Here is an 11291-nt window from a genome sequence, read left to right as displayed (position 1 = left end):
GCAGTATTTTTCAATGTAAAAGACCGTTATTCTACAAATATTTTCAAAACGCTCTCTATTGGGGAAGAATGCTGTAGGGTAAATAATTGTGGTTTTTTACACCAATCTTAATACATTCAACCACAAGTCATCTTTATTTCTAACTAGATATCATATCAAATTCAGACAAAGCAAAATTCAAAAGCCAAGGTGTAGCACATACTTTAGATGCATATGCTAGACTCTGGATTGCTGATAAATCATTTGCTTGTATTTGTACAAATATACAGTAATTAGGATATCAAAAAGAAATGTAACAATTGGCCTGCTCTGCTGTACAACAGGTGATGTAGTATTTATAGGGTTATTGGATGACATATTTGTTGTTGGCTACACATGTTGACAATTCCAGTGAAATTAGCAGTAGTGAACAAATTCTGGCTTATGTAACGATTTCCATGCCAATTCCAGAAAGCTGAAATCCCACATTACTACCTAGTCTATCTCACTTAATGCACCCATTTTCAGGTCTTGTGCATTTGGAACAACCCAGTTTGCAACTGGATTTAAATTATCTGACTATATTTATCAGTAGAAGATAGCAAGAACAACTAGCACATAAATGTCTAAAATTGGTAGATATGCAGTCTTTATTTATTAATCATAACTCTGGATGCTCAGATTGATACAACCTGATTTAAAAACAATGAAATTAGGGGCAGAGGCTTGTAAATACTTAAGAAAAGTAAAACAGATAGACAAATGAAATATATTAGTCACTGTGGAAATATTTTTCTCATGTTCATTTCATTATATCAAATTTACCCAAATCAGCTTTTTAACAGGCATAAAACAATGTTAATCATCTTGCTCAGAATTAAAACTATTATCCAAAGAGGTCATTTAAGTCCTTGCTAGCTGAGCTGCTGTTTACCATGCTGTTCGTTGGTTGTGTAAAGTTCTGAGGATTAAAGAAAGGATTTCCCTGTAAGCCAAAGCCAGTTTGTCCCATTACATTCATCTGTGTTCCCAAAGGACAACTGTTGGTACCCTGAGGAGGTGCAAATTGATTAAGCCATTGGTTTGTTTTCTGTTGTGACAATTGATTCATACTAACTTTGGGTTTTTGAGGCCCAAATAGACTATCTAAAGCAGACATATCAGGTTGCCTGCTTTGCTGCACAGCTGGTGATGTAGTGTTCAAAGGGCTATAAGATGGCATGTTTGCTGTTGGCAACATATTCATGTTAGCCATTCCAGTGACACCAGTATTACCAAAGAAATTCTGGCTTGTGGTAGCAATCCCCATGCCAAATCCAGAGGGCTGAAACCCCATATTAGCATTTAGTCCATTTCTCTTAGTGTTTTCAACAGATGATGAAAATCCCATTCCAATACCCACTGAAGAAAAGCTACTTGAAGAAGGAACTTTAGGTTTGCTGATGGGTTGAGTGGTCAATGAAGCTATGTTATCTCTCAGAGTATCAGTCAAGTCCTTTGTCTAAAAATACAACAGCAGACAATTAAAATTATTTTACAGCAGCATCAATTGTTATCAGTTAAATTATAAACATCAGTGAAATGATTTTATTTTAAAAACTATAGACATAGTTCTTGACTTATGACTATAATTGAGCCTGCAATTTCGATGGTAAGTTGTGATGGTCATAAAGCAGGTCATCACATGTCCGCACCCAATTTTATAATTGCAGTGGTCTTTAGGAAAATATGGAGGTAACAAAGCAAACACATTGTTATGGAGCATTTTGTGCCAAAACCAGGAAGTAAAGACTGGTTTCTGTCAAAAACATCATAAATTGCAGTCAAATAATTCTTGGAAGCTGTAAATGAAGGTAAATGCTGGCTGGTTACCAAGCATCCAAAATGTGGTCATGTGACCATGGGGGAAGGGGCGAACATCAGAACTATGAACCCAGTTATAGGTAGCTTTTTCAGGGTTTGTGGTAAATTTGACTACTCATTAAACAACTGGTCATATGTCAAGGTCTACCTGCATATTATATTGTGCAACACAAAGGCAGATTTACAACATCAGCATGTATAAGTGTTTCTTTAAATAAATGTTTAGATGATATTACATTCCAACTGAATAAAACACCCCCTCCTCTGCTCTAGCATATTTCTTGGTCTAATGTTTTAAATGTGCTATACTTACACAATGTTTTGTTTTTACTATGTGCCTCTTGAACACAGTCTAAATAACTGTGTATGTTATAGTGTGGCTGCTACTGATAGCTAGAACTCATGAATTACTGTTGGGAAACTACGGGCTCCTCATCCATTGTCTGTAAAGAAGGCTAGTATTTATAACTTTTCTTGAGAAAAGATCACTTTACCAAATGTTTACATTAAGATTAGGTGGACAACAAAGAAGGACTTTATGATCTATCTCTACTTTTAGGGGAGTTTGCTGGTATCTCAATATCAGGTAAAATCACTTTCTGAGATGTTTAAACATACCTGCTGAATTGGCTTTCTTTAATTGCTACTAAGATTTTACTGCTTCTTCATTTTCACTTATTTGCAGTCCAATATATTTATGAAATCAATCATATCAATGGACCCATACCTGTTTCACTGGTGCAATAACTGCATGAGGCTGGGGTTTAAGCGGCTGTTGATTTTTCAGTTTTTGTGCTTGCTCCTGTTCCTTTGCTAACTTCTGCTTTTCTTCAAGTGTAAGTGACCCCTTCAAAAGAACACATTTGTTTACTTTTATTGCCTGAATTATTATAACAGATTATTGGGAATAACTTCCATTTTATATAAAAGTCTATGAAAATATGGATACAAGTAAACATGATAAACATGATAAATATGATAAAAAGAGCCTGAGTGGAGTAGGAGGCCAATGCCTCCTACTAAGGCAGCATTTAACATCCAGCTGCCTGCAATTACTGCGAGTTCAATTCTCACCAGGCTCAAGGTCGACTCAGCCTTCCATCCTTTCTAAGATGGGTAAATTGAGGACCCAGTTTGTGGGGGCAATAAGCTGACTTTGTATAAATATACAAAAGTATGAAGGCTATTGCTTAACGCATTGTAAGCCGCCCTGAGTCTCCAGAGAAGGGCGGCATTTAAATCAAATTAAAAAAATAATAATATAAGAATATAAGAATCCCTGGTTACAGGTCTGGCTAACAGATATCATTGCAATTTATTAGAATTATGAACAATGCCTTGTAATATAAAAAGCATTGTTTTCAAGTTTTGAAAATTCAGTTGCACTAGGATACCAGCTACATAAGGGCTTCTGTATAACTTCCACATGGCAGCTGAAATGTGAGCCTTTCCACAAAGATAAAAGGACACTGTCTCCCCCTTTCCCAGAGGAATCCCATTATCAAGTCAGCTGCTCTTAGCCAAGAACATTGAAACAGAAAAATATTTGCCCTCTACTGGAGATGGACATTATTTGTCTGATTTTTAAAAATTTGGGAGATTGGTGCTGTGTCTTTCTCTTTAGTGGGAGTAAGAGAAGTAGAAGAATTATGACAAGATAAAAAAGTCAATGGTCTCATTCGAGATGAGCCTGCATATAGACGGGAGGTTGAATAATTGATCCTGTGGTGCAGTTGGAACAACCCGGAGCTGAACATGCTTAAAACTATAGAGATGAGAGTGGGTTTTAGGAGGAGGCTTTCTATTCTACCACCTCTTACTATATTTTGATAACATAGTATCAGCAGTAGAATCCTTCAAATTTTGGGGGTCTATAATCTCCCAGGATTTGAAATGGGCATGCAACATTCACTGACTGTGTAGGCGTGGGTAGCTGGTCACGTGACTGTGTAGGCGTGGGTAGCTCGTCATGTGACCGGGTGGGCGTGGCTATGTGCATAGGGACTACTCAGAGGGCTGAAAAAAGTCATTTCTGACTGGGCCTCGCACTTTTGACCGGTCCTCACACTTATGACCATCCTCACATTTATGCCCGTGCAGCTTTCTTAACAACCATGTCACTCATTTCACAACTGCTTCTCTTCACCATGGTGACAAGATAGGGCAAAAACGTAAAATGTGAGGACAGTCGTAAGTTCAAGGACTGGTCAAAAGTGCGAGGACCAGTCAAAAATAACTTTTTCAGCCCTCTGAGTAGTCCATATGCATAAAAGGATACAGCAATAGAGAGGGATGAAGGAAGGGAAGGGAAATTAGAGTAGGAGTGAGGGTAAGAGAGGTAGGAAGAGAGGAGGAGAAGGAGAAAGGAAGAGGAAGTAGGGAGGAGAAGAAGAGGGGGAGGAAGAGAAAGTAAGAAGGAAAGAAAAGAAAAGAGAGAGGTGGTAGGTTTGAGGAGAAAGATTGCTGTACAATAAAAAAGATGAAAGGGAAGAAAGCCAACCCCAAACAAATATAAAGATATTAAGATAAAGAATGAATTGTTAAACTTTAAAGAATAAAAGAGAACAAATATGAATAAATAACAATAATTAGAAACACACATACAAACATACAATGTATTTTCTTTGAACAGAGTATTTGGCCGGTTCACAAATTTAAACAGTGTTTAGTCATTTCAATTAAATTTACAATTTCTTTATTTCCTTTTTGCCATATTTATTCCTCATCTATTTTTGTAAAAAACCAATATTACCCTTCATCCTCACCTCTAATCTTAATCAAATTCAATTTTTCCCTTCTATTCTATATTATACCCCTTCACATTGTCATCTATTTTTATATCTATCCTCACATTGGTTAATTATGTAATATTAGTTGTTTAATATAAATTCAACATTTTAATATAAATCAATTAGTTATATAACTACCTTTTTTGTATATTAATCAATATGAACATGAATATTCCAATTATTTCCATGCAATCCAATTTCTTACAAATCAATTAATTATATTTACCAATAATAATAAACCAAATAATTTCCCCCATATATTCCTCCAAACCACAACTTAACTATTTCTGCTTTCAGAAATATACAATTAATAGTATCTCAATTATTACAATTCCCTAGTTAAATAGAGCTTTTTTTCTTTTGTGTTTTAAAATCCTGAACTCTCCTCTTTTTCCCTAAATTTCTCATTGTTTGCACCTACCTTTTTTGGTGAGGAAAAAGAAAAGAATTCTGCCTGCCTAATTTTCCAACCTTGCAGCAACAGCAAAGCAGTTTCAGTTTCGTGTTTCAGCAGAGCTAAGGGAAAAAAAATCTGCTCCAGGACTCTTTGCAAGGAAGCAGCAGAGCCCTGAGCAAAACAGCTGAGACAAATCAGCTGAGAGCCGGGAGGCCGATAGAATCAAGGGGCTAATTAGCCTATGCTGAAGCTTCGTGGGCCAATAAAATTACAAAAAAACACCAAACCCTTTGTTAAATTGCTGGCTCGCCCGCCCCTCGCCCACCACTATTTATTGGCAATAAATAGTGGTGCAGACGGGCGGGGCAAGCCAGCAATTTAACAAACGGTTCAGCTCCTAGAACCGGAAGAATCCCACCACTGGCTGTAGGGCGGCCCTTTGAAGCCCCGTGGCAAGAATTTGAACAGTTTTTTTTCCTCTAGCCATCAGCTGGGACTCCGGAGGCAGCAATAGATTGGGAGTGCGCGGGGTAAGCGAACGGCCGGCGATCCAACAGAGCAGAGAGTGAGGGTGAGTGAAGGCGTGGAAGCTGCTTTCTCCATCCTGCTCTCTTGCGTCCGGAGCCGGTGGGGAACCACGTGGCAGCCCACGTGGATCCCAGGCAGCGGAACTCAGGCTAGGGAAGGGGTGGGAATTGTGGCTCTTTTACAACCTGTGGCCTTCAACTCCCAGAATTCCTGAGACAGCGAAGCTGTCTCAGGAATTCTGGAAGTTGAAGTCCACAGGTTGTAAAAGAGCCACAATTGCCTACCCCTGGCTACGGTAGGCTGGCGCCGCGTGGGTGGGAGGCGAGGGGCGGGCGAGCCAGCAATTTAACAAAGGGTTTGGCCGAACCCCCTAGAACCCCCAGAATCCCACCACTGTGTAGGCCCCTCTTGATCTTGAGGCCCTAGGCTGAAGCCTAGTTAACCTATAGGAAAATCCGGCCCTGGCAACATTAGAACCATCATTAAAAAGGGACAACAAAGAATGATCTTCCTGCATCACCTCAGGAAGTTCAAACTGTCCCAGGAGCTGTTGATACAGTTTTACTAAGGAATTATTGAGTCTGTCATTTTTACTCTATAACTGTCTGGTTTGGTACAGCAACTAAACAGGACAGGTACAGACTCTAACAGATAGTTAGGATTGCAGATAGAACAACTGCAACAAGCTTGCCTTCCATAGAAGATATGTATATTGCATGGATCAGAAGGCCTGAGAAAATATCTAGACCTCTCACATCCTGGGCATAACTCCTTTCAACTCCTCCCCTCAGGACACTATTATAGGCCACTGCATGCCAAAACAACTAGACATAGGGACAGTTCCCTCCCCTCCTCCTGCTATCACTCTGTTGAACACCTAATTTTAAATATAATTACAGTACCCATGTTGTATGGCTGTAGAATTACTATTATCCTTCTTATCTTTTTTACTACCCCCTCTTATTGGTATCATGATAATGATGATTATTATTCTATTGCTTTGCATCTACACTCAGAGCTTCTTCACTGGAGACAAATTTCTTGTGTGTCTAAGCACACTTGGCTAAGTATTTTATTGTATTATTTGTGTAAAATATTCTAATCTGTAAAAATACTAGCTTCTTCAGATCCGCTGTCTGAAAGAAACACTAAAAGACAACAACAGCTAGGCCTGGATATAATCCAACACTTTTCAAAGTGAGAATCTTCTGTGCTTTTCTACCTTTGGTGAGATGGAATGGCCGCTGGTTGATAAAATGAACATGATGATTGATATAGGGATAGAATCTGTTCTCATCTCTCCCTCTTCTACAAAAATATTTTAGTATTTTTATAGAGTATTTGTTTATCATTTAAAACCGAGTCAATGGCGTTAAACTTAACAAAATTATTTGTTATTTCAACAGAGCCAGACTGTTTCCAAAGGACATTCACTTTATGCTTGATTTATGCTTTCAGATTCTGACTGTCTTGAATAATAATCTCCCATCTGGAAGCCAGCCTACATATCTATCACACTATTTGCCTTAAGATAAGTGACACATTGCAAAGCATCAAAAATGTGCAATAAATAGTAAATTGATGACATGATACAAGATTATTAATCCTAACTTGCAAAGACTAGTATCAGTATTCTTAGGATAACTTTGGGTTATTGGTTGTTTGCATTTATAGCATATTGAAAAAATGGGCCAAAACTGCTCAGTACTTGTTAGGCCAGCAGGGAATGTGCACATAGAAGAGATACAACTTAGATCACAGAGTCTGCTCTTTTTCTATCTTATTAAAAATATATTATGTGAAAGCTATGATTAACCAAAGCCATGATCAGTGAACAGATCAGTATCAATAAGCCCATCTAGTAACAACTATGGTAAAGAAAGAACTGTTGTTTAGTATGTCAGAGAAGCAAATGGTAAAGAGAAGGGTAAAATGAAATATAAGATTAGCAAATGAAATGAAATAAAATTTGTATGATATTAATATAATAGTTCTGAATAATGGTAGTCTGATCTTGTTGAGCAGAGTTGATGAATATGTTCAAGGAAAGTATATACCCTGTTTCCTTGAAAATAAGACATTCCCTGATAATAAGCTCAATCGGGCTTTTGAGCACATGGCAATAAGTCCAAGCGCTTATTTCATGGTTCAAAAAAATATAAAACAGGATCTTATTTTCGGGGAAACACAGTATTTAGTTAAAAGTTTACCCTGTAGACAATAAAATATGGATTCTTTCCATCTCTTTGTTTTTGGTCATGTCTTTTATACTATAACTATCAGCCCTAGATCAGACTAGGAAACTAAAGTCATACTTTTATTAGGTTACAGTAACAAAATCTTGAAAATATGAATTCACCTCCTTCCCTCTTCCCTTTATCTTTGCTAGAACTAGGGAGAGCCTTGTCTAAGACACTTGTTTGGATCAAATCTTGTCCCAAACCAAATTGCTTTTATTTGATTGTCTTGGTAGTCCTCCTGTTCTTTTTGCCCATTACAATGACCCAATAACCAGAAACCATTTTGTTTTTTAAATTGATTTATACTCAATAGACTACAGTTACCATATACAGCAAAATCTTTATTTGACGGATCAATTCTGTCTTCCTGTCTTTCTAAAAATTCCAGGTTGTTTTGCACTAAGTTAAAACCCCATTAAATAAAAAATAAATAAATAAAGCAGGCCACATAACAACATTCAAAATTAAAAACTCCAAACATTTAATAAAACAGCATTGTCTTAAAAGCTTTGCATAATTCTAAAAAGGAAGTGCCAGCCACACCTCATAAAACAAGGTATTCTGAAAAAATGGGAGCCACCACAGGGAAGAAGTGTGTGCAGGACCATATCCTCTGGAATTCCCTTATATATCAACCCCTAAGTTTTCTCTCCCTGACTGCACACAGATTGGTCCTTCCTAAAGTACCCTGGAGCTAAGACAAGTATAGAGTCCTGGTGGCTCAGTAGTTAGAATGCAGTATTGCAGGATAATTTTGCTTACAATCTGGAATTCGATCCTTATGGGTCAAGGCTTACTTAGACTTCCATCCTTCCGAGGTTGATAAAATAAGGACCCAGATGATTGGGTAATATGCTGACATTGTAAACTGCTCATAGAGTGCTGAAAAGCACTATAGAGAAGTATATAAGTGTTATTCCTATTGTTTTATAGATAAAAACCAGCACTGTGAACCATATTTGAAAACCTACTGGTAACTGCAATAATTGGGGAACTGGTAGTCTATTACAATAGCATTCTCATTTGCTAATATCCTAACTGATATAGTTGCAGTTTTTAACCTATATCAGTTTCCAGGTTGTTTTCAAAGGAGGACCCATGTAGGGCATTTTACAGTAGTCTAAAAGGAGATTAATAAAGGCTTTGTTTTCTGTTGCCAGAGTTTCATAATTCAGGTAGGTCGACAATTGCTGTTTCCTATGAAGTGATTGTCCATGGTTGATGACAGATCTTTTTAAAAAACCAAGAGCCTGTGATTTAGTTATCATGTTTAAAAATGGGGGCTGGGGATAAGGCAAGTCCATTGCTTTCAAATATCTGTTAAATTGAAAATTATATTATTCACAGCAATCTATGTCATTTGTGTAATGATTCACACACTTGTTTAAATATTAGAATAAATTTAACTGTCTTATCCAGATTGCTTCAGATGCAATGGATTTGTCTATAATTTTAGGGAAATCTCCAGACAGTTTTGTATCTGAAATCATTTAAATGGAGGCACGTTAAGTGAAGGTTTCATTGCAATTGTTTTCAGTAAATTTAAAAAAATGAGCATCATATATATCTCTTCTATGCATATTCTTTATAACATTGGACTGCTTGATCTTCCTGGCCTTATCTTATATCTCATTAAATATATATAATTTATATCACTGTATCTTATAACTCCTTAGTTTGCATTAAAACTATGAAGATAACACCCAAAATGAAGAATTCTATCTGACCAATCCATCATATTGAAATCTACCATGGATTACAGACTCAATATGCATGCACACACACGCACGCACACACCCCTCATTATTAAAGCTTACCTTTCTTTGATTTGTCATCAATCCATTCTCTTTACAATCAGGTCCGCTAGTTAACATTCCTATATTGCTAAACGTTTTGTCCACCTGTTTGAATTAAAACAAGATTATTTTTTTTTTAAAAAACAGTTACTTGAAACCAGTATTATATTCATCTAATAAACCTAGTACCAGCTGGATGCCTATATTTCAATCACTCGCTCTCAGCCCAAGTGATCTCACAGGGTTGTTATTGTAGGGAAAACAGGAGGAAGAAGGAATAATATGTATGTTTGCCACCTTGAGTTACATATATACATACATACACACAGATATATACATACATACACCTTACTTGATTGCCTGTACTGCTGACTTTTGATTCTTCAAGTGGTTTCATTTGATTAGTTATATCCAAAGATCTGTAAAAAGGTAATTATAATAATTTATAGTTTCAATCTCAAAAACAACCTAGAAATACATTCCAACAGAATGTAACAGAAATATATTCCAAATGTTATCATTACAAATTAAAAATAATTTGCTTTGAGTTTCTTTTTCAACATAACAATATTAGTAATTATATTATTGTATAGAGGTCACATCAGCCTCTATATCACAGGTTAAATCAAAGCACATAAATTCACAGGTTAAATCAAAGTAATAAAATAGAATTAACACAACGGGTTCACTGTACAATAGACCACAAACAAAGGATGGCTGGAAAAAAAATCAATATTCAATCCTCCTCAGCTTTTGTCTGCCACAGCAATTTAAAAATTCATCAAAGTTGATATAGTTTTTCTTTTCTATTTTGCATGCATGCTGGAACAATTAAAATTTTTCCTCCTTCTCTTACTATCATCAGTAAGATAACTATGCATGTGTATTATTTTTATCTTTTCTCTGCATGCAGAATAATTTTGGGGGGAACTCCGGAATGCCTCTTTTGTTCCCAATACCACATGTCTATACTCAAAACAATCTCTTAAAAATAATAAAATAATATTTTCACTATTGTTATTAAGTCACTTGCATTAATAAACTATAAAATGTTACCCCATTTAAATTATATGAAATGCATATAACAGAGTATAGATTCTTCCAATTTCTCCTGTTTTTCTCATTTAACTATATAACAGTATTGAATATAAATTGAAAACACATACCTATAGTGTATTCAAATTCTATGACAGACATCATGCCCAAGATATCTTTTAATTTAAACACACCATTGGTTCAATTCACAGATTATACTAACCCATGGTTTGTTTTAACAATGCTGAAGTCATAACTCATACATAATACAAATCCATACATTTGTGTGGCTAGGTTTGCACACCAGCTCATGAACTCAAATCAAATGATTATTGTGGTTTAACATGTACTAGTCCAGCCATTATTGAGTGTGGTTTGGTGTAGAATACTAAATTCCTATCCAGGATGATGAAGATAAAGTTCATAGTCTGCTTATATGGAAAATCTATTCCAAACTGTTCAACTGTGAAGATGAATGGCAGTTAGCTAACTTTATAGGACTGTGAAGAAGTTAAGAAAAGTATCATAAACCTCCTTGCAGTAGAATATTAATAGCCAGCTAACCTATTAGTATATACTATTAATAAAGTTTATCTAGTTCTTTAGACAGAAAAACTTAAGAGAACCAGAAAATTACCTAACAAAGCAAAGAGATAATATGAAT

At 36.1% G+C, this 11291-nt stretch overlaps 1 protein-coding gene across 2 annotated transcripts in view; it reads right to left on the bottom strand.

Annotated features, from left to right (window-relative positions):
• Positions 1 to 606: 606 nt before the first annotated feature.
• SCYL2 (SCY1 like pseudokinase 2) overlaps positions 607 to 11291 on the bottom strand; it is a 38215-nt gene continuing 27530 nt past the window's right edge. For both annotated transcript variants that reach the window (XM_070946602.1, XM_070946604.1), the window contains 4 exons: positions 9945 to 10011; positions 9614 to 9697; positions 2570 to 2689; positions 607 to 1480 (listed from right to left, as the gene is read on the bottom strand). In XM_070946602.1, the coding sequence (XP_070802703.1) occupies positions 866 to 1480; positions 2570 to 2689; positions 9614 to 9697; positions 9945 to 10011 (886 nt within the window). In that variant the 3' untranslated portion in view covers positions 607 to 865. The remainder of the gene's footprint in view (positions 1481 to 2569; positions 2690 to 9613; positions 9698 to 9944; positions 10012 to 11291) is intronic.

The sequence above is a fragment of the Pituophis catenifer genome, unplaced genomic scaffold (assembly GCF_029215685.1).
Source record: "Pituophis catenifer annectens isolate HBS135680 unplaced genomic scaffold, rPitCat1.0.hap2 SCAF_7, whole genome shotgun sequence".
Taxonomy (NCBI): Eukaryota; Metazoa; Chordata; class Lepidosauria; order Squamata; family Colubridae; genus Pituophis; species Pituophis catenifer.
This window is presented reverse-complemented; position numbering and strand designations above follow the sequence as displayed.